General features: G+C 43.7%; 1 protein-coding gene across 3 annotated transcripts in view; it reads right to left on the bottom strand.

Moving 5' to 3' along the window:
* Nucleotides 1-24,423, bottom strand: part of FNTB (farnesyltransferase, CAAX box, beta) — an 87,544-nt gene that overhangs the window by 21,808 nt on the left and 41,313 nt on the right. For all 3 annotated transcript variants that reach the window (XR_008382295.1, XM_053601097.1, XM_053601098.1), the window contains exons 4-8: nucleotides 23,844-23,935; nucleotides 13,504-13,650; nucleotides 13,316-13,399; nucleotides 8,367-8,453; nucleotides 842-971 (exon numbers count right to left, since the gene is read on the bottom strand). Coding sequence is in view for 2 of the 3 variants with exons in the window: in XM_053601097.1 (XP_053457072.1) it covers nucleotides 842-971; nucleotides 8,367-8,453; nucleotides 13,316-13,399; nucleotides 13,504-13,650; nucleotides 23,844-23,935 (540 nt within the window). In the remaining variant the exon portion in view is untranslated. The remainder of the gene's footprint in view (nucleotides 1-841; nucleotides 972-8,366; nucleotides 8,454-13,315; nucleotides 13,400-13,503; nucleotides 13,651-23,843; nucleotides 23,936-24,423) is intronic.

Genomic DNA, 24,423 nt, shown 5'->3' with positions numbered 1-24,423 from the left:
TTTGGCACAAACTTTCAAGCCTTCAAGAAAATTTAAGAAGCGCTTACCCTTGGAGGCTTTCTAAGGGTAAAGGCAAAACCTACTCGTTAGTTTTCTTCAGAGTACAACAGAAACCAGCTCACAACCACAGGCCACATGGGGTCAGTGTGAGAACTGGGAGAGGTGCTGCATGTCTGCTACAGCTGGTATGCTTTGAGGTCATAGTCAGAGTGCATACTCCCCAAATTACACAAGGGGAACACCTCCTTCTTTGTGGCTGTGGAGGCGAGTGTGTGTTTGTCCACTAGCACACAGTGATCATTCTACCCAAGCTGGGTGCTCCCTGACTTCATTCCGAATATTGCCAGGAGCATGGGGTCCACTCAGACATACACACGTGGGCTGGCTTCTCAGCACAATTACCCAGCTGTGCCTGGAGAACTCATCTAAGGGTAGGTACTAAATGTTCACACAGTGCAACAGGCAATAAAAGATGGGCCTCAAAATGTTTCAAAGCTTTTCTTGTAACTTTTTCTCTTAGAAGATTCTTTCTAAGATGCATGAAAACCTCTAATTCTAAGGAACTGGTGTGTGAGGAAGGCACTCCAGCTCACACCAGGCGTCTGCAGAACATCTGGAGTGGCCTAACACATGTACAAAGTTCCAAGCAGAAAGACAGAAAAGAAAGAGCTGAAAGGGAGAGCTCCAACAGTGACATGCAAAGCTTCGTCCCAGAACTTGAGTCTGTGAACTCAAGGCCCTTGAGCCACACCAGCCACACCTTCCCGGAGCCAGCATATCTGAGTCCAGTCACATCTCCAGTGACCTAGGCCTGACAGGAAGACAGCTCTCAGACACTTACTAATAAGCTCTTCAAGTTCAAGTAACGTTCCTTGTTGAGAATTGCCAGCGCAGCCAGGCCACAGAAAGTATAGCCACCGTGGGCTTCCATCCCTGGCACCCCGCCAATGCCGCCTTCCCAGTTCTGACACCTAAGAAGAGGTTGAGGAAGCACAGTGGTTAGCGAGGTTGTACACACAAGTGCAGAACCTTCCTGGGGGCAGGGAAGGAGTTCGCTCAGTTGAAGCATAAGGCATCACAACTGTGAATGGAAAGATGAATTAATTAACTTTAATCAACTAATTAACTTTTGTAGATGCTTTTTCTACATAGTGAATAAGCAAATAAATGTAAGAAACACAGTACTTCAAATTACGGCACTTTGGACAAAAGTTATAAAATCACATACGTTTATACTATATAATAACCATGAGATTAAAATAAAAGTGAAAAAAATTATTGCTGATTCTGGTGATCTTTAAGTACAAGTGTATTGGTAATGTTTTTCCTTTTTGTTTTTCTCTGTTTTCAAAAAGTTTCTATAATTAAACTTAACACTATTTGAAATGAAACTTTTATTTAAAAAAATTATAATTTCTGGGTGGCGCCTATAGCTCAAAGGAGTAGGGTGCTGGCCTCATATACCGGAGGTGGTGGGTTCAAACCCAGCCCCGGCCAAAAACTGCAAAAAAAAAATTATAATTTCTTATATATTCAAATCATCCATCTATTATTATTATTATTTGAGTGAAAGGTATATATTAAAAATATATCTTCTAGTCAAAAAAAAACACGCATAATCTTTAGCCCAGCAATATAAGGCCATTTCTAGGTATTAATCTTACAAAATAAGTAAAAACGTGTCCAAAAACCAAACCATGTTAACTGTATTCCAGTTTATTACAGCAAAATATTTGTTAAAAACATAGAAGTTCAGTAATAGAGGACTGGCTATATAAATTATGGTACAATTATGCAGCAAAATACTACACTGTCATTTCAAATGATGCTATAGAAGTACATTTAAAGATATTCCAAATATATGAAAGAAATTTGTAAAATGATAATATACTACAGGATTTCATTCCCAGGATTCCAAAAGATATACACCAAAAGAATAGCTGTCTTTTTTTTTTTTTTGAGACAGAGTCTCACTATGTTGCCTTCCCTAGAGTGCCGTGGTGTCACAGCTCACAGCAACCTCAAACTCTTGGGCTTAAGTGATTCTCTTGCCTCAGCCTCCCAAATAGCTAGGACTACCAGTGCCCGCCACAATGCCCAGCTATTTTTTGTTGTTGTTTGTTGTAGTTGTCATTGTTTAGCAGGCCCAAGCCAGGTTTGAACCCACCTGCCCCGGTCTATGTGGCCGGCACCCTAACAGGTGCCAAGCCGAAAGTAAAAGATTTTAAAAATAGATAAAACCATGAGGTAAAGAGAATGGAGAGGGTATTAATACAGACCAGTGATAACGAAATTTTGAAAGGTAGAAAAGGAGAATAAGAGGAACTAATTAGCAGAACAGAGAAACTTTCCCCAGCCAAAGGGTGGGGCTGAGGGAGCGGCAACAAAAAGCAACATGATTTGCTCCACGAAAGGCTCCTATTTTGGGAAAGACAAGGTACCTCTAAAAATGAGATGAGTTTGATCCAAGTTCATTGGTTGCAAACTTATATAAGAATCAGATCTCCAGGTCCTCTCCTCCAACCCAGGAGAAGATGGGAAGTTTCACAGGGGTTTAGTCAAAAGCATCTGGATTCCAGGACATCCGGCAAACTGAGAGCAGGAGGGAGGCACAAACTAACAAGGGGGTTAAGTGACAGTCTACAGTTGACACAGACACCCACCCCCTCCACCTCATATCTCTCAAAGCTGGCTGTCATCTTCAGATCCCAAGCAAGAATCTAGAGAATTCCTCTCTAAGGAAAATTCCACCCAAGGAAAAGTCCCTACACATATTGATATATAAGAATTCCTGGGGCTGAGCCTGTGGCTCAGTGAGTAGGGCACCGGCACATATACAGAGGGTGGTAGGTTCAAACCTGGCCCCGGCCAAATTGCAACAAAAAATAGCCGGGTGTTGTGGCAGGTGCCTGTAGTCCCAGCTACTTGGGAGTATGAGGCAAGAGAATCGCCTAAGCCCAGGAGTTGGAGGTTGCTGTGAGCTGTGACACCACGGCACTCTACCGAGGGCGATAAAGTGAGACTCTATCTCTAAAAAAATAAAAAGAAGAATTCTCTCCAGCGAATAGCTGGATCATAGCCCACCCCTGTACCTAGCCCTCATCAGCTGTTCAGTGCTGGACTCAAATATGAACAGACAGCTGTGGAGCACCAGGTAGCTGAGTGAAGTCTCTAATATGAGAAAGAAAAAGACAACAAACAAAAATAAGTTGGAGGAACTAGTACTGGGAGAAGAAAAAATATATATATATATTTTTTTGAGACAGAGTCTCACTCTGTGCCTTGGGTAGAGTCCCATGGCATCATAGCTCATAGCAATTTCACATGCTCAGGCTTGAACAATCCTCTTGCCTCAGCCTCCTGAGTATCTGGGACTACAGATGCCTGTCACAATGCCTGGCTAATTTTTCTATTTTTAGTAGAGATGGGTTCTTGCCCTTGCTCAGGCTGGTCTTGAACTCCCAAGCTCAAGCAATCTACTTGCCTCAGCCTCACAGAGTGTCAGGATTATAGGTGTGAGCCACCACCAGAGGAAAACTAGCCAGAGGAAAACTTTTAAAAGTTAAATCTTTAGACAAAATATTATATGGAAGCCAGGCTCATGCCTATAATCCTAGCACTCTGGGAGGCCAAGGCAGGTGGATAGCTTGAGCTCATCAGTTCGAGACCAGCCTGAGTAAAAGCGAGACCCCGTCTCTACTAAAAATAGAAAAACTAAGGCAAGAGGATCACTTGAGCCCAAGAGTTGGAGGTTGCTGTGTGCTGTGACACCACATCACTCTACCCAGGATGACAGCTTGAGACTCTGACACAAAAAAAAAAAAAAATTATATGAAGTAAGAATACTGCAAAGATAACATATCCCAATGTATCAAGTCTATGTAAAAAGTCTGTGTAAAAAGAATAAGCACTCAGGAGATAAACCTGAGCTCTGGAAAATTAAAAATAGGATTATAGAAATAAAAACCGAACAGTCTGGGAGGCTGAGGTGGGAAGATCACTTGAGGCCTAGAGTTTGATACCAGACTGAGCAAAAGAGTGAGACTCTATCACTACAAAAAAAAGTTTTTAAATTTAGCCAGGCACAGTGGCACATGCCTGTCATCCTAGTTACATGAGAGACTGAGACAAGAGGATCGATCACTGGAACCCAGGAGTTTGAGGGTGATGTGAGCTATGACACCATAGCACTCTATCCAGGGCAACAGAAAGAGACTCTGTTTAAAAAAATAAAAATAAAAAACTCAACAAAAGATTAGAAGACAAGCAATGAGAAAGTACAAGGAGAAGGATTAAAGAACAAAACACAGGGCGGCACCTGTGGCTCAAAGGAGTAGGGTGCTGGCCCCATATACCTGAGGTAGAGAGTTCAAACCGAGCCCCGGCCAAAAAAAAAAAAGAAGAAGAAGAAGAACAAAACACAAACAACAATTATTTTGAAAAATTAAAAGATCAATCCTACTAATAGGATACTATTAGAAAAGAGTAAACAGAAAACAGAAGAGAAGAAATTATCAAAGACATACTATAATAAAGTTTCTTGGTACCCGAGTATATGCACTTGCAAATCAAAGAGGCCTGCTGAGAGCCCAGCAGAATGAATGAAAAATGATCCACATTCAAGGTTCATCGTTATAAAGTTTCCAAACAGCAAGAATAAAGCTTCTAAAAGCCATTAGAGCGGGATGGGATGGGATGGAGGTAAACAAGAGAAGCAAAACAAAACTGATTAGGAATCACAAAGGCACTTCCAGGCTGTAGAGCACAGTGGAAACCACTTGATTTCTTTGTCTTTCAGCTTGATATAAAATTCAATATCCCCGGGCGGCGCCTGTGGCTCAGTTGGTAAGGCACCTGCCCCATATACCCAGGGTGACGGGTTCAAACCTGGCCCCGGCCAAACAGCAACCAAAAAATAGCCGGGCGTTGTGGCGGGCGCCTGTAGTCCCAGCTCCTCGGGAGGCTGAGGCAAGAGAATCGCTTAAGCCCAGGAGTTGGAGGTTGCTGTGAGCTGTGTGAGGCCACGGCACTCTACTGAGGGCCATAAAGTGAGACCCTGTCTCTACAAAAAAAAAAAAAAAATTCAATATCCCATCATTCAGCATAAAGAAACTATGACACAGAGAAGTTAAATAATTTGTGCAAGGCACAAAGCTAATAATAAATGGCAAGACAAGGATTCAAACCCAGGCTACCAGAGTTCCCTGTCCAGCAAGTGCCTAACAAATCAATCCTCCTGCAAATAACAGCTTACACTCTGAACAAAATGCAAAAATATCCAGGCGTGGTGGTTAGCACTCTGGGAGGCCAAGGCAGGTGGGTGGATTGCCTGAGCTGACGAGTTCAAGACCAGCCTGAACCAGAGTGAGGTTCCATCTCTAAAGATAGCCAGGCGTTGTGGTGGGTGCCTGTAGTCCCAGCTACTCAGGAGTCTGAGGCTAGAGAATCGCTTGAACCCAAAAGTTTGAGGTTGCTGTGAGCTATAACATAACAGCACTCTACTGAGGGTGACAAACTGAAATACTGTCTCAAAAAAAAAAAAAACCAAAACAGTTTCCCCAGGGCTCTACTGACCAAAAGGAGGGAAGTAGATTCTGATGGGGTTTGCAACCTTGGAGCAGACAACAGCAAGGAGTTCACCACTCCACTCTGCCACCCTACTTGTTTCCTGTTGGGTTTGCCCTGAGCATGAGCCCAGCCTGAGCTCAGTGGTGACAGCAGATCGGGTGTCTAAGAGAAAGCCAATCACCTTTCTGGCAGGAGAAAGAGGATGCCAGGAAGTGAGGAGGAAATCCAGAAAGAGGAGAGTCAAAGAAGGAAAACCCCAAATTCTACCTTTCAACTCCACTCAGGTTTCTGCCTGACCTCTAATTCACACACGCATTGGGCAATCAGAAAGCAACTTCTAACCAGGATTGAGACCTGAGCTGCTGCCCAGGACAGGTGTGGCAGTGCAGAGTCTGACCAAGTCAACTGCCTGACAAAACAAAACACCAACAGTCTACAAAATCCTTAACACTATGTGATATTATACCTATAATGTAACATCACAATGTCCAGCATACGATCCAAAAATTACACAACACACAAAGAGTCAGGAAAATACCACATGCCAATTCCAAGATACCCAGATATGGAAATAACCAGGTGAGGATTTTAAAGCAGATATTGTAATGACATATTTATCACAGTGGAGTGAAGACAAATACAGGTGGGTGGGTGGATTGAATAAAAAGATAGGCAATCTCAGCTGAGAAACACAAAAATGTATTTTAAAAAAGAACCAAACCCAGGCAGTGCCTACTCTCAATCTCTGAACTACAGCTACTATTGAGCCTTACGTAGCCCTCAATAAACGTGGTAGTTATTGTTATCAGTCTTATTAACCATGATACTGGGAGCAAGAAAACAGCAGAATGAAGCTTACAAAATTCAGAAAGAATACAGTCTTACGCCATTTCCAACTTAGAAATCCCTAACCAAATAAACTATCAATCAAGCATGAAAATAAAGACATATACAAGACGTTAAAAATGTATCTCGCAGGTATCCTTTTAGGGAGAACTATTAGAGTGTATGCTTCATTAAAATGAGTAAGAAAACCAAGAAGAGCTGGGCCTTCAACAAAGGAGAGAAGTAACATGAATTTCATGCTGAAAGGAAGCTTTTGGATGCCTGCTGTGCAGCAAGCTGGGAGCAATCTGTGCAGACTGAAACAGGAGGGCAGAGGATTCTAGGAGGAGGACTCGAACACACACACACACACACACACACACACACACACACACACACACACACACACACACGGCCTACCGGAAGCATTTGACTGTGTTGAGAGTAATTTTTTATAGCTCTGGGAGAGAATTCAGGAATGAATTCATGATGTATACAATGACATGTACGTTAACTCCAGGAAATGAAAGCGACACAGAAGACTATGATCAGAGTAAACGTCGTCATCTGCTTTCACTTTGATAGAAATAAAAATTTAAAAAAACAATACAACTTAGCTATCATTCCATAATAGTACTTATGTATAATACCTAGTATACCTTTCTTTTTTCTTTAGAGACAGAGTCTTACTTTATTGCCCTTGGTAGAGTGCTGTGGCATCACAGCTCACAGCAACCTCCGGCACCTGGGCTTAGGGGCTTAGGTGATTCTCTTGCCTCAGCCTCCGAGTAGCTAATACTACAGGTGCTTGCCATAGCACCTGGCTATTTCTTTGTTGCAGTCTGACCAGGGCGGACTCGAACCTGCCACCCTCGGTATATGGGGCTGGTGCCCTACCCACTGAGCCACAGGCACCACCCTCTTTTTTTTTTTTTTTTTTTAATTATGAAATGTTTGAAACATCCAAGAGAGTAGAGCAAATAATACATAGAACATACATGTGTCTAACACCTACCTTAGATTTAGCCATATGCACTTCAGGTCTTTTTATGTTTTATTTTTAAGAAATGAACTATTGCAGTTGAAGTCTCCTGGCAGACGTTTCCTGCCATCAGGCTCTCTTCCTGGAAGTAACAGTCACCTGAATTTGTCTACCTTTCCTGTGCATGTTTTGATATTATTATTACATGTGATTCTTCCCATAAACAATACAGAGTTATCATGTATGTTTTCAATTTTTCAGTAAATGTGATCTGTATGGGTTTGGGGGTTTTGTTTTTTATTTCTTTAGGGTTTTGTGTGTTTTAACTTTTTTTTTTTTTAAACTCAACATTGTTTTTGAGATTTGTCCATATCGATACATGTAGTTACAGTTTACTGGTTCTGACTGCTGCATTAAATCCCAGTCTGGCTATACCACAACTTAACTACCTCCGTTTTATGAACACTAAACCTGTTCCCAGCTTTCTGCTGCTACAAACAGTCCTAGGCTTGTCCCTTTAATGAGCGCATATGAGGTTCTGCAGGAGTGGAATTCCTGGCTTATAAGCAAAGGCACCTTTGAGATAGTGCCAACCTGCTCTCCAAACTGGTTAAATCAATTTAGACTCCCACTGGTATTGTTTACCAGAGTTTTGATCTTTGCCAATCTAAACTATAATATAATCCAACATTAAAGCAAGCTTGGAAAAAAGAAGAAGTGTTTTTTAAATGCACAGTTATTAGATAACCTTAATATTATCTCTTGTAATTTTTATTTTTTTTTTTTGCAGTTTTTGGCAGGGACCGGGTTTGAACCCACCACCTCCAGTATATGGGGCCAGCACCCTATTCCTTTGGAGTCATAGGCACCACCCCTATCTCTTGTAATTTTATATTCCCCTCCAGCCCTTTTTCATTGTTTTTATTTTTCCAAAATCAAGTCTTGACCACCTGCTCTGCAGGAGGCCAGGAGACATCCTGGCTTCTCTCACCTTGCTATCCACTCGGCTGTGCCCTCAAAGAGGTCTGGAGTGATGATTTTAGTCAGAGAGGCGACTGAGGTGGCACAGTATGCACTTCTGGAAAGACAAAAACAGATGGGGGATACACGGTAAGCTCTAAGGAAGAGCTAAATGAGGCTGGTGAACTTTGTGGGTGGATTGCTCGCCTTGCCTAGTAAGCTGTAATCACCTCCTGTCCTCACTCTCGGCACACGGTCAGTCCTCCTGGGTCTCCAACTGAGAGGTGTGACATTCTATTTGGATAGAGTTGCTCACGGCATGGCTTCAGTGAAAGAACATGACATTCTATTCTCCCTACCTCCACATGGTCAAATCTACATCAGAGGAAATAACAGCCATGTCAATTCATGTCAAAAGCGGAGTCAGCTTTTCTCTCAAAGACCTACGATGGTTCCCCCATGTCCATGGGGTGATTCAGGTACTGCTGATGTGCTCATTCATTCAGACGCTGGTACCATTTCAGATTCAGGATTTCTGTCTGTGGTCTGAACACATGGAAGGTTTTCTATATTTTGTATGCCATAGACACACTCCAAAGCAGGTCACCAAACCCTAACAGCTGCTTAGACCAAACAAGAGGGATAGGAGGTGTGCCCGCTCACAGATGCTACGTATTCCTTAAGTCTCTGAATGGAGCAAAGAGCTTTGATGTCAAGCTTCATCAGTACACATGCTGACACATGCCTTTAAGTAAAAAAAAAAAGGGGGATCACGTCTATTTTTAAAAAAAACATGATCCTGGCTCAGCGCCTGTAGCACAGGTTACGGCGCCAGCCACATTTACCAAGGCTGGCAGGTTCGAACCTGGCCTGGGCCAGCTAAACAACAATGATGACAACCTCAACGAAAAATAGCTGGGCATTAGGCGGTGCCTGTGGCTCAAAGTAGTGGGGCGCCGGCCCCATATGCTGCAGGTGGTGATTTCAAACCCAGCCCCGGCCAAAAACTGCAAAAAACAAAATAGCTGGGCATTGTGGCAGGTGCTTGTAGTCTCAGCTACTTTGGAGGCTGTGGCAAGAGAATCGCTTAAGCCCTAGAGTTAGAGGTTGCTATGAGCTGTGACGCCACAGCACTCTACCAAGGGTGACATAATGAAATTCTGTCTCAAAAAAAAACCATGATCCTATTTGATCTGGGATAATTCTTGTCCTTCTTTTAGAGACATTCTATTTCAGTTTCTTGCTCTGTCATGGAACACTTCCACAGATTCCCTTTTCTCCCCCTCTGTGGTCTCTTCAAATATCCAGTATGTAGAAGATAAAAACTACTTGTTCAAATTCTGTTCACAAATCCTTTCCCTAAAAAGGAGGAAAAGAAGGGCCTCACTTCTGTCTTAATTCAGGACAGACATAACATGAAGCCAAACTTACTGAGATATTCCAAAGAAGTCTGTGCAGAAGCTGCCCGCATTCTCACCCTGCCTGCAGTTTTTATCAGCCCTGCTCCAGCTGGCCAAAGGCACAGTGGAAGTTTAGCCTCAGTGGCTGGCAACAGGAGCGCTCCAGTCCTGGACGCCAATGCCAAATGCTACCATTTACCATAAGCTGACTTTGAAGGTCTGATCTAATTTCCTTCAGGTCTTCAGCCTTCAGTAAGCCTCAGAAATATTTGCTCTTGAATCCTAGGGTGGCCTCTGAGTGGGGTGGCAGCCTAGAATACATTTGCCTCCCCAAAACTGGAGAACTGAGAAGTGATACCTGAAGACACCAGTCCCAGATCTCACACTGACCAGGGGGAGAGCATTTCTTCCCGTACCACCACCACCCAGTCATCACAGCTCTCAGATTTGTCCCATGTTCTCCATCCTTGCTGCTGTCAAACAAATCCATACCATCATTATCTTCTGTCTGGATCAATCTCCTATCCTGTCTCTCTCCCTGTAGCCCTGAACTTTTACTAGAACTACAATCCATTCACTGCAGCTAGAGAACTTCTAGCAAAATACAAACCAGATCACGGCACTCCCCACTTAAAACATGAGGGGGAGGCAGGGATCCAGCATTTGTGAAAGCTTAGATGAGAATCGTGGGTGGGCTCGGCACCCGTAGCTCAGTGGTTAGGGCACTGTCCATGTACACTGGGGCTGGCAGGCTCAAACCCAGCCAGGGCCTGCTAAACAACAATAACAACTACAACAAAAAATAGCCAGGCATTGTGGCAGGTGCCTATAGTCCCAGCTACTTGGGAGGCTGAGGCAAGAGAATCGCTTAAACCCAAGAGTTTGCGGTTGTTGTGAGCTGTGATGCCACGGCACTCTACCAAGGAGGACATAGTGAGACTCTTGTCTCAAAAAAAAAAAAAAATAGGAAATCATGGGTATATTCAAGAAACTTCAAGTTCACTGTTAAAGTTTAGAGGGTCTGGGAGGTGAAGGAGCAGTAGACCTGTGGACAGGCCCAGGAGGCCCTCATCTCCTTCGGGAGGGTGGGGTCTATTCTGATGGGTTTTGAGTAGGGAGTACTTCCAGATTCCTCCAGATGACAAACTGTCCCCAGTCACAGCTGCTCCTTTCCAGGTCAAATCCACTCCTAAGTAATGGATGATGCTTCTAAGCAAAGGACAATGACAGGAACACCAAGTGAAAAACAATGGAGTGGGGCACTAGAAACCAGGCAGGGCTAGGAAACCGGACTCCATCACTTGGGTTTTCTCTGTCATTCGTGTCGTTAATCCTCCATGTAAGTAGAAAGCATGGGCCCTCCACCAGAAGAGCAAAGGCAGATGAGGAATATGGCACCAGTGCTCTGTAGAGGAACAAAATCCACACTACGGAGAAGTCTCCTAGCATTTGTCTGGGAGATATAAATAAGAACACAAAAAAAACTGGTGCTGGAATGAATAAGAGAATAATCATATCTGAAAACGATATGTGATAAAATATCAGTGGGATCTTCTAGGGTTTATTTGTTCTTGCCAAATAATCTCAGTAGGTCTTAAAAAGCTATGTGTTGAGCCGGGCACAGTGGCTCACACCAGTAATCCTAGCTCTCTGGGAGGCTGAGGTGGTGGATTGCCTGAACTCATGAGTTCAAGACCAGCCTAAGCCAGACTAAGACCTCGTCTCTAAAAACAGCTGGGCATTGTGGTGGCACCTATAGTCCTAGCTACTTGGGAGGCTGAGCTTGCAAGAGAATAGCTTAAACTCAAGAGTTTGAGGTTGCTGTGAGGTATGACACCATGGTATGCTACCAAGAGGAAAGAAAGTGAGACTCTGTCTCAAAAAAAAAATAAAAAAAAAGCTAAGTGTCAAGACTGTGTTTTTAGGTAGAATATCTACAGAATAGACATAAAATGTAGTGACCATGAAGGGAAAAATACCTTTTAAATTTTCCTCAACAAGAATCAACACAATATTGCTTTACTTCAGTAGTTAACTAGTGGTATGCAGAGATACTTGGTCTAATTTTCTGGCTTAAATAGACAAGTTAGAGATTGAAGAAACTCTTTTACTATTGGCCTTTTCAGACTTGTTACCTACTTTTATCTGCAATGTGTTTTATGCTCCACAACTCTCATGTTTTTTTCTTCCCCTGTACTTTTTTTTTTTTGTAGAGACAGAGTCTCACTTTGTTGCCGTTGGTAGAGTGCCGTGGTGTCACAGCTCACAGCAACCTCCATATCCTGGGCTTAGGTGATTCTCTTGCCTCAGCCTCCCGAGTAGCTGGGACTACAGGCGCTTGCCATAATGCCCTGCTATTTTTTTGTTGCAACCTGCCACCCTCGGTATATGGAGCCAGGGCCCTACCCACTGAGCCATAGGCGCCGCCCTCTTCCCCTGTACTTTAACCCCAACGGTTAATCCACAAGCTTAAGCCAGAATATGTAGTGTTAATCAACTCGTGTAGAAGCAAACTCATCTAATCATGAACAATAAGATGACTATGATATAGAACCCTCACAAAAAATGTGTTTCTCAGACTAAATAAGAAAATGGTATAAAATCTCAATGAGCCACTATATTTGTGAAATGATTCAGTGAATTCCCTATGTCTCATTAGTACTCTCCTGCGAGGTGAGGAAGCTACTTGCTAAGTACATCAGGTACTTCCTGGGTAAAATAATGACTTTGGGCCAACTGTACCAGTTAAGTGACTTTATTCCACCGCACTCTACTGGCCCACTAGGATCCTTACACTTTCCAGAGCAACTCCTAGGCCTTGGGAGGATCTCGGGAGATAAACATTCTCATGATTTCATTACATTTCATTCAGAAAATTTTTACTGAGTCCCTATGGAGTCCCTACTCCTCCCTTCCTATCCCAGGGAGGTAAAACATTGTATTACACAGGGACTATGTACAGTTAGCGGTACATCATATTATACCAAACAAATGTAATTTTTTGTTGTTTTACTCTCAGATTGATATGAGGATACAAATGTTTACGTTACATTGTTTTCATTTCTAAGGTAAAGTTCAAGTTGTAGTTGAGCCCTTCACCCAGGAGGCCTCCTGAACACCCTCACGTCGTGCACATTAGGTGAGATCCTGCCAATCGCCCACCCCTCCCTCCTTTCCTCTCCCTCCTCCCCCTCACTAGAATAGACCTGGTGTTTTTCTTTCCTATGGGCACATAGTTGTTTATATATTGGTTTCTTATTAGTATTGAGTACACTGGATACTGTTTTGCCATTCTTGTGATACTTTACTAAGAAGAATGTGTTTTAACTCCATCCAGGTAACATGTAAATGTATTTTTAAAACAAAAGCATATTTTGTTTCTGTCTTGATTGTAGTCAACATTTACTTAAGTCAAGTGATAATGACACCTGAGAACCTCTGTATTACACCTGTAATGATTATGACACCGAGTCACTGACATGTCATTCTATGAGTCATCCTGTGAGACAAAGCAGCAGCTTCCCTGTGTTGTTCCTTAGGCAGATAAGCTCTAGGGTCAACTGAGAAAACCCCCACTCACCTCACATCCACCTCACCTCCAACATGCATGAGAAAAGAGCCATCGGGCTGCTTCAGCGAGTACAAATACTCTAGAAGCTTCTCTCTGAGAAACACAAGGGGCAGAGGCAGGAGAGGCAGTGGTCAGTGCCATGTCAGCAGGCAGGGAGCCCCCTGGGTTTCTGTCACTGCTGGCCGCTTTGGCTGTACCTGTTAATGACCTCGTAGGCCTCCTCGGTACCAATGATGCACAGGGCGTTGACGGCTGCATACGTGGGGGCAAGGTGTGGGTACTGCCCGGGGCCCCCTCCAAAGCCGCCGTCCGGGCTCTGACACAGCTCCAGGAACTGACATACACTAGGTACACAGTGGGGTGGGGGGGAGAAACGAAGTCAGAAAGTATTAATTTCAAAACACCAGATTCCCACAAGATTCCCGGCCTTTCCAAACCCTCGTCTAAGGGCTCAGTTCTCTCCCCACTCTTGTGGGCTATGTGTGCCCTCCTCTCTCTGCGCTTTGCATGTGAGTGCTGCCCAGTTATAAGCAAGGAACATCTGGCCAGGCAGAAGCAGCCTTTCACAGTCGTGGGGTAAGAGCCTAAGCTCCTTAACCAAACCTTTCTCAGACTTTCCACTCAATTTGCCTCCCTGGATCTGTGGTACCAGCCCATCCTCCTTTCCTTTGGGAACCTCCCGCCTTTCACCTAGAATTTGCCACTCAACCACTTCTTTAGGAGTCCTCAAACTGCGGCCCGTGGGCCACATGAGGCGGTGTGATTGTATTTGTTCCCATTTTCTTTTTTTACTTCAAAATAAGATATGTGCAGTGTGCATAGGAATTTGTTCATAGTTTTTTTTTTTTTTTTAACTATAGTCTGGCCCTCCAACGGTCCGAGGGACAGTGAACTAGCCCCCAGTTTAAAAAGTTTGAGGACGCCTGCTAGACCCATCACCTAGGGCAGCGCCCATGAGGATACAGAGATGCCTTCTTGCTCCCACTGCAACCTAGGCCCCTGCAGGCTACTGATTTCTTTCTTTTCTTTTTTAGGCTACTGATTTCTATTCCTTCCACCGGTAAGAAACCAGCATTTAACAGAGCCCACTGCCAGGGTGAGGAGAATGGAAGAGAGGCCAGCTTCCATTACACTCCCCTCAACTGCAGCAAACTCTGAGAAGCACACTGACTCCCATCAGGAGATTGCATCAAAGCACGGAGATTGCATCAAAGCACGGAGGTTTCCGGAGAAGTTTTCACACTAATCCAAAGAGGCTCCAGTTCCCTCATTGAGGGAAACTGTTTATTAAGGGTTTGCCTCCAAGCTTGGCATCAGGTTGCCCTGAAATTACATCTTGCAAATCAAGAGAGCCCCTTGTCCAAGGTCCTCTGAAGTTCACTACAAAGAGGTCTCCTGGAAAGCCTGTTTCCCCAAAACTCAGCAGGGTCACTGCCTTCCTACCAGAAGAAAGCTCCGTTAGGAGAACAAGCTGCAAACTGTCTCCCCTGGACTCAGGGGGCCTCCTTTCCCTGGGCTCTTTCACCTCATTATTTCTCACCTACTGCTGCCAGAAAACCCATGTAGCCTCTTAATTTCTATGAAGACACAAGTTCATTACTGTTTTCCCACATCACTTTTAATTACTTTTGATTTCAGACCTTCCATTATCTGGGTAGCAACAACAAAAGAAAATGCTGCTTGGTCTTCACAAATGCAGCTGAGAAAGATTAAAAAAAAAAAGAAAGAAAGAAAGAGAAAAAGGCTGCCGACTTGCTATTTGAGTCCTAAAATCTTCACCGGTTAAAACAATACTTGTTTTAGTAAAAACACATTTACTTGTTTCTACAGCTAAAATTTATGGCAGAAAACACAAAGATTGAAATGGAAATTGAGAATCAGAGAAGGAAGACGATTCTGGGGCACATTTTTAGTAATAATTATTTTCATAGGAAAACTGAATTTGGTTCTAGCATAGTTTCCAAATTGTCATCAATTCTTATGCCATTTCCCCAAAACAAATAGCTAATAAACTCAGGTCCTAACAAAGGTTGGCTGCACTAGCATATCAAAAGCTTTCTGTCTCACAAAAACAGAAGGTTTTACTGACATAAAACTTAACAGCTCATTTAAAAGAGAAGAAGAATCACTTAGTTGTCCATTCCTTTCCCCAACTCCTAACACAGAATCCTGCTGAACACAACACCCCTGACTCTGCACCCTGAAGTCTAGAATGAGTTCGGATCTGAATGTTCCAGGTATCTTGGTATCATCCCTCCATGCCAACCTCCCTCAGCTGACACGCTGCATTCTGTCTTCCGGACAGTACTAGAAAACTGGAGGTTGAACTTCTCTCAAATCTCAGACACCACATCCATGTCACAGGACATTTTGATCTTGAGGCCTTCTGACTTGAACCATAAGAAATTGGCAAATTAACTTGAAACTACCAGCTGTCACTGAGCAGACTTCTTGGCAATTCTGAAAACCATGTTAAAGGTACTTCTATCTGTAAAAAGGGCAGAAAACTTACCACAGAGACCAGAAACCCCCCAAACATTATAAAAAATTACAGGCAGGGCAGCGCCTGTAGCTCAGTGAGTAGGGCGCTGGCCACATACACCCAGGTTGGTGGGTTTGAACCCGGCCAGGGTCAGCTAAACAACAATGACCACTGTAACAAAAAAATAGCTGGGCGTTGTGGCAGGCACCTGTAGTCCCAGCTACTTGGGAGGCTGAGGCAAGAGGATCACTTAAGCCCAAGAGTTAGAGGTTGCTGTGAGCTGTGACACCACAGCACTCTACCAAGGGCGACATAGTAAGACTATGTCTCAAAAAAAAAAAAAAAAATTACATGGGCAGTGCCATGGAGGGCTCAAAGGAGGAGGGTGTCAGCCCCATATACCAGAGGTGGCAGGTTCAAACCTGGCCCCAGCCAAAAAAAAATGCAAAAAAAAAAAAAATTATAGGCAGGAAGTACCATGCAGACACCAAGAACGGCACACTTTGTAAAAAGCAGATATTCCATAAAATTGTTCATTTTAGATATGACTAAAATCTGTAACAGATCAATGTTCTTTAATGGCATCTGGGCGCTTCATTCTATCTTACATGACAAATACCAAAAAAGCGGGAAACTAGCCTCTAGATCAGGGATTTTCAAATCCAAAATGTGTGTACCAGAATCATTGAGAAGCTATTAAAGAATACAGAGACCCAGGCTAGCTGAAGTGGAAAAGAGCCTGGGCCTTTGTATTTTCACCAAATCCCTGAGTGATTCAGATACACACACCAAGCTTGAGCACTACTAGACTTTGCTGCACAATTACAACCATGTGAGGGATATTTTTAAAAAGCCCAATGCCCAGGCCACACCTTATACCAAATAAATCAGAATCTGTGAGGGGAGGACCCAGGGTGCAGTTTTTGGGTTTTTTTTTTGGAGACAGAACCTCAAGCTGTCACCCTGGGTAGAGTGCCATGGCATCACAGCTCACAGCAACCTCCAACTCCTGGGCTCGAGAGATACTCCTGCCTCTGCCTCCCAAGTAGCTGAGACTACAGGTGCCCGCCACAACACCCGGCTATTTTTTGGTTGCAGCCGTCATTGTTGTTTGGCTGGCCCAGGCTGGATTTGAACCCGCCAGCTCAGGTGTATGTGGCTGGCACCTTAGCTGCTTGAGCCACAAGCGCCAAGCCAGGTGCAATATTTTTAAAACTCTTCATGTGACTCCAACGTTCAGCCAAGTAGCAGAGCGTCTTAAACTTGAATGTGCATAGAAATCACCTGTGGACCTTATTCAATGCGGCTCTAATTCAGCAGAGAAGGGCCTGAGATTCTGTATTCCTAACAAGCTAACAGTGAGATCTATTTCACTGCTACCCAAAATGTGGTCCCCAGACCAGGAGCAGATGATAGCAATGCTCCTGGTCTGCAGACATTTTATATAGCAATGAGATAGATCTGCACTATCCGTAGCAACTAGACCTATGAGACTATCTAAATTTTCATTTAAATTAATTAAAATTGAAAATTCAGCTCCTGCAGGTGTGCTGGCTCGCACCTATAATCCTAGCACTCTGGGAGGTTAAGGCAGGTGGATTGCTTGAGCTCAAAAGTTCAGGACCCGCCTGAACAAGAGTGAGACCCTGTCTCTACTAAAAATAGAAAAAACTAGCAGGGCATGGTGGAGGGGTCCTGTAGTCCCAGCTACTTGGGAGGCTGAGGCAGGAGGATCACTTAAGCCTAAACGTTTGAGGTTGTTGTGAGCTATGATGCCACAGCACTCTAGTCTAGGGCAACAGAGTAAGACTTGAAGGGAAAGGGAAGAGAAAGGGAAAGGAAAAAGAAGGGAAAGGGAAAGGAGGTTCAGCTCCCATAGCTCAGTGGTTAGGGCGCCAGCCACATACACCAAGGCTCTTGGGTTTGAACCTGGACTGGGCCTGCTAAACAATGACAACCGTAACAAAACAATAGCTGGGTGTTGTGGCGGTGCCTCTAGTCCCAGCTACTTGAGAGGCTGAGGCAAGAGAATCAATCACGTAAGCCCCAGAGTTTGAGGTTGCTGTGAGCTGTGACGCCAAAGCACAGCAGAAAGGAAAAGGAGGGAGGAGAAGGAGGAGAGGGAAGGAAATTCAGCTCCTTAGTCATGCAAGCCATGTTTTTGGTGCTCAATAGTCATAGGGGCAAGTGGCTACCATATTGGACAGCAGAAGCACAGAACATTTGCATTATCAAGGAAAGTTCTTTTGGACACCACCGCTCTGTCATTCAGTCATTAGAGAGTATGTAAATCTCATAAGAGGGTGAGGTTCAAAGTAAGAGTATCAATGACTGACTCTCAACCTTATAAGTTTATCGGGACTTTCAGGTGATGGTGAAAATGGATCTAAAGGGGTTGACTGCAAACATCACTGCTACCAGCATGAATGAAGGATTCAAAAGCACGTACAGTAAATAAGCAAGTAATGGAAAATTAGCAGGGAAACAATCAGAAGGCAATAAAAATAAAAAACAAATGAAATTGGTACAAGTAGCAAAAAATATGCTTAGGAATAGCAGGGGATGGCTGGGGGTGTAAAGCAGCTAAATATAAGACGGAAAATGACATCGGAGAAAATGGGCCTGAGATTAGGGTCCATGAGTTGTCAACTGTAACAGAATACTTGTTAGAAGCATCATAAGCTGGGTGCAGTGACTTGTAGTCCCAACAGGAGGATCTCTTGAGCTCAAGAGTTCAAAGACATCCTTAAAAATTAAAAAAAAAAAAAAAAAAAAAAAAAAAAAAACAAAGACATCCTGAACAACACAGCAAGACACCATCTCAAGAAAAGAAAAGGAGAAAAAAAATCATAAATACACTGTTGGTCAGAACTGTATCTGGCTCGAGGCTCCCTTTTCCAACTCAAAGGGAGTTCACATTAGAGTTGTAAAAATGGTTAAATTTTAAGAAAATACTAGCTTAATATTACAGGCCACTACAATGAAGAAGCTATCCACAAAAATACCTCCTCAAGTATACAAATGGCGATTACACAAACTTTCTGGCAAATAACAAAAATTGAGGCCAATCTATAAGAAGAATTTAGGTTATATTTATGAAAAAACTCCATGCCACAGGAGGTTACCACAGACACTTAAGGCATAGAATAAATTATAAAGATTTGGAAATGAGAACAGTCCTCCCAGAACAGAATGGCTTAGGGGTAGAAGCAAAGAGCAAGGTTCAAGAGTTGGCATCCTGCTTCCTGCAGTACTAATTCATCCAAAGTTCTGACTGTGACACAGCTTCAGCTTGTTACATGGACAGGAAACCGCCTTCCCTGGGCAGAGTACAGCAGTGAAAATGGTGAAAGGCAGGCAGCTGCGTGTGTGACCCCATGCTCACAGGGCAGGACAGGCTGCCTCACTGTCATCAAGCACTGGCACGCCTCTGGTGCCTGTGGTCAAGTAAGGTCAAGTCTAAAGCTGGTTATTTCAGAGCAGAGTTTCTCAACTTTTAGCATTATTGACATTTGGGGCCCGACAATTCTTTGTTGCAGGGAATGTCCTGGAGAGGATATTTAGCAGCATTCTTGGCCCTCGACCACTACATGTCACGGCACCTGGCCAAAAAAATTGCCCAGAAGACAAATTAGACATGGTGTCCTCACTGAAAGGGAAGGAAACAAATTACATTTATTTATAATACATTAATTATAAATAATACTATAAAATAATTAATATATTATATAATATATAATAATTTATATACTTTATACATACATTAATTTATAAATTAAAAGAAATATTAAAAGGGCCATTCAGGTAACAAGTTACTAATAAACTTTTGAAAGGGAAGTAATTAAACACTAAATATTAAAATTTGAATTTGTGTTTAGAAAAATATAAAATAGTTTTTCCATTAAAGGCAACTTTTAGATCTCATAGAAGCTAAAAATTTAACTTTAACAGCAATGGTCTCCCTGTTCTGTATGTTTCTCTAAAGTAGCTTTTTTTTTCTTTTTTCAAAACAGAGTAGCACTCCATGCCCTGGGCAGAGTGCAGTGGCATCATAGCTCACAGCAACTCCAAACTCTTGGGGTCCAGAGATCCCCCTGCCTCAGCCTCCCAAGTAGCTGGGACTACAGGCGCCTGCCATAACGCCCAGCTAGGTTTTCTATTTTTAGTAGAGATGGGGTCTCACTCTTGCTCAGGCTGATCTTGAACTCCTGAGCTCAAGCAATCCACTGGTCTCAGCCTCTCAAAGTGTTAGGATTACAGACATGAGCTAAAGCACTGAACCCGCACGTAGCTTTTCAATAATAAAACATGTGGGATTCTCATTAAAGGATGTTTCGCCAGTGCTAAAATCATTAAGCAAATGTATGTACTCTGGTTCCAAAATTATAATTTGCTTTATGTAAACAAAAATTTGTGTATCTAACCTCTTAAGAAAGGCAAGCTGAACTCCTACCTATGACTACATCACTCTGGAAACCTCTGATGCCAGCAGTATGACAATGGTGATTTCGTCCACTAGAGGGAACCTAGCTTATCACTGTTCCCGGAACAAACAGAAGCAGGACAGGGAACACGAGGAGTGAGAAGCCTTTGTGTGTCTGTGGTGTTCGTGCTGCATTCAAGGAAAGAGGCGGGCAGCAAAATAAGAAACTCCAGAACTAACCTCTCGCCTCTAGGTCACCTGAATATTTCAATGAAGGAAAAAAACCAACCACATTTCAAAGCATTTCTTTTCCATGTGTAAAATAAGTAAAAAGTAAAAAAATCCCCACATTTTTATAAAAGTCATTAAGATTGCTCTGTATCTTCCTAAAAATAGTCTATTACCTTATAGGTCAAGGCTATTAGGCTCTGCTCATTACAAGTATTACCTGTACCTAGAACTAACAGCCTTCTGGGCACAAAACAAAATACTATTATTGGAAAGTCTATGTAATTCTTTTTTTTTTTTTTTTTTTTTTTGAGACAGAGTCTCAATTTGTCACCCTTGGTAAAGTGCCCTGGTGTCACAGCTCACAGCAACCTCAAACTCTTGGGCTCAAGCAATTCTCTTGCTTCAGCCTCCCAAGTATCTGGGACTACAGGCATGCGTCTCGCTCTTGCTCAGGCTGGTCTGGAACTTGTGAGCTCAAGCAATCCACCCGCCTCAGCCTCCCAAGTGCTGGCATTATGTGAGTCACCATGCCTGGCCAGGCTATGTAATTCTTTAAAGTTCATTAAATGTAAGAAACATAGGGCCAGTGTGGGGGCTCACGTCTGTAATACTAGCACTCTGGGAGGCTGAGGTGGGTGGACTGCCTGAGCTGGGCGACCAGCCTAGCCAGAGTAAGACCCTGTTTCTAAAAAACAGTCGGCCACTGTGGCAGGCACCTGTAGTCCCAGCTACTCAGGAGGCTGGGGCAAGAGAATGGCTTGAGTCTAAGAGTTTGAGGTTGCTGTGAGCTATGATGCCATGACACTCTACTAGGGGCAACAAAGTGAGAATCTGTCTCAAAAAAAAAAAAAAAAAATAGGTAAAGCTGTTAAGGCAGCTATTGGGAGCAGAAACTCAGTCATTAGCCACCAAGTCGTTCTTGAAATGAGGACAAATCAGCTTTTCTTTTTTTTTTCTTGAGACAGAGTCTCACTGTGTTACCCTTGGTAGAGTGTCATGGCATCACAGCTCACAGCAACCTCAAACTCTTGGGCTTAAGTGATTCTCTCGCCTCAGTGTCCCAAGTAGCTGGGACTACAGGCACCCACCACAACATCTGGCTATTTTTTGTTACAGTTGTCATTGTTGTTTAGTAGGCCTGGGCTAGGTTTGAACCCGCCAACCTCAGTGTATGTGGCTGGTGCACTAACCACTGTACAACAGGCACCAAGCCAACAAATCAGCTTTTTATATTTAAAACATTCTTTTAGTTACAAAACAATAAAGGCTCATTGTAGAAATCTTAGAAAATGCAAATAAACCTAGAAGATTGTGAAACCTCAGCCTCCAAAAATAACTACTACATGTACATGTATCCTTTTTTCCCTACACATATAATAATCTATGTATATTTTGTTTGTTTTTTGAGACAGAGTCTCACTCTATTGCCCAGGCTAGAGTACCATGGCCTCAGCGTAGCTCACAGCAACCTCAAACCCTTGGGCTCCAGTGATCCTCCTGCCTCAGCCTCCTGAGTAGCTGGGACTACATGTGCCTGCCACACACCCAACTAGTTTTTCTATTTTTAGTAGAGATGGGGTCTTGTTCTTGCTCAGGCTGGTCTCAAACTCCTGAGCTCAAGCAATGAACCCACTTCAGCCTCCCAGAGTGCTAGGATTACAGGCATGAGTCACTGCACCAGGCCATCATGTAAACTTTTAATCTGTAAAAGTTGAATCTTGTTAAATGTTTTCCTTTCATATCTCTCTCTCTTTAAAATACACATCTACACACATGTATTTTTATATGTAATTTTTAAAGGCCACACAGTATTTCATTATACTGCACCATGATTTCCTTAAACTGTAAGGAAACGTGAAAGCATCCTCTGCTGCTGACTGTTCACTGCAAGAATCCCTTTAAGTCGTTCCTCTCTTCCTATGTGATGCTGCCATAAAAGCAGCTCTGGTGTTTATTTCCCCAGAAAAGCCTTCACTCTAAAACGCAATCACACAAGCTAGAGAAAACTCGGAGTCTCTTCTGACTCCATCTCTTCTGCCTCGGGAGCCCCTCATCACCCCCTTCCTGCACACTGACGCGTCCTTTTCTGCCCTCCTTCTGCCGGCATCTGTCCTCATGCTCACTGACACCTCCCGTTTCTTTTTTCTTCCCTCGCACGCATGTGACTTTCCCCTCATCCTAGCACACATCCTGACTGTGTAGGTGTGGGGGGAAAACTTCCCCAACAACCCACACCCCCAACTGGTATTTCAAAAACACATGGGCCTTTATTTTGACAATTAAATTCCTGTTACTGCAGAAATTCTGTTCAGCTCTGCTCCCAGCACTGGAAGCCAGCAGGCTTGCAGCAGCATCCTGGTGAGTGACAGGAACAGTGCAGGCCCCTCTCAGACAGCATCCTACATCTCCCAAGGGTTAACGGCCTAATTCGTTCTTATCTTCCCCATCCACACTCATCACAAGACACCCTGCCCAGGAAGGCAAGAACGAGGGGTCATTGTTAAGACTGAGTGACTGTGACAATGCACAATGTTGTTCTCCAGACCTGACACTGTGACCAGAGAGGGGCACGAGATGGCCTCTGTGCTTTCTGGCACAGCTGCCTCCTTGTGCTGTGGAAAAACAAAGCCCCGCCCCAGACCCTCGGCCCCCAGGAGCAGCAGGGAGGCAGCTGAGCTCAGGATATGGCCTGGAGGACCTTTTGGATCCAGTCCCTGGCTGTTGTTTCCTAACCCAGGTACCCCCAAGGATGGAGTAACAATCAGCTTTTTCTTCTTTAAGATGTAAAGTGTGATGAGCTTCTGAGAATGAGCTGTCACCCCAAAAATGCCATCTGCACAAGCAGCTTGGGAAGAATCTCAGTGGCTGAGATCTCTAATCACAAATCAGCAGTTTAAGCAAACTGGTGAGTTGTGTACCAAGATGGTAACACATGCAGGCCCATCAGGAGCTGTGCTTTTCCTCCAGGCACTGGGAAGGAGGACCTTCCACAGAGGTGTTCAAGGAGAGCAAAGGCATATTTGTTCACTGAGTTGGCAGACTCTTCCCAATAGAAATTGTTCAAATGCATACTATACTTTCTGGCGAAATCATGCCTCTCAGTTGATGATAAAGGCTTTTCTCAAAGACCAGAGGCAAGAGCCAAAAGAAAAGGCCACAGAAGAAACCAGAATCCTTCTCTTGGGAGTTCAAAGTCTTGTTCTACCCACCAGCTTACATTAGGCTTTGAAAGTGGAGGAGTCTCCGGAAGTTGCCGGAGGTCAAGAGAAGGGTAAGAATTTCTTTATAGCATTCTGGCATTTTTCCATTCTAAACAAATAAAACAGAAATATGAGGAAAAAAACCCAAAACTCAATATACAGTTTCAGCGAACACCCCAGATTCCCCAAAGCCAGACTCACTCTGCAGCCACTGTCTGGGGGATGGGCTCATCCAGCAGCTCCAAGCTGTGCAGGATCCAGTAGCAGAGCCATGGGCGGCTGGCATCCAGACACTGCGGGAGGGGTGGGGAGGAGACACACCCCTTATTCAGAGCCATCCTGAGACACTGCTGACAAGGTCACATCTGTCTTACCCCCGGCAGCCTGGCAAGGGCAAGGGGGAGGAGGGAACCCTTGCTGAACAATGGTTAGTGAATGAAGGATGTTTGGCTTTGTGGCCCAGCCAGAAGCTGAAATGACCATCTGTGAGAACAGACAATGGGATTTTAAAAGCTGACCTTGAACCCGATAGGTACTTCTATGGCAGGCATCTAAGGAAGACGAAGCAGAGGACTCTTACATGCCAGGAAATTAGGGGCTCCTAGAGACCCAAGGAGATATATAATCTGAGAAAGGGATTTCCTGGATTAATTCATTCACTGAAATATTTGATAAGTGTCTACTTGTGCCAACCACTGTATTAGCACTGGGGGCAAAATAATGAATAAAATCTGGCTCCTATTCTTGAGACGCCTGGTCTACAGAGTGTGTGTGGTCATCT

The sequence above is a fragment of the Nycticebus coucang genome, chromosome 9, assembly GCF_027406575.1.
Source record: "Nycticebus coucang isolate mNycCou1 chromosome 9, mNycCou1.pri, whole genome shotgun sequence".
Classification (NCBI taxonomy): Eukaryota; Metazoa; Chordata; class Mammalia; order Primates; family Lorisidae; genus Nycticebus; species Nycticebus coucang.
This window is presented reverse-complemented; position numbering and strand designations above follow the sequence as displayed.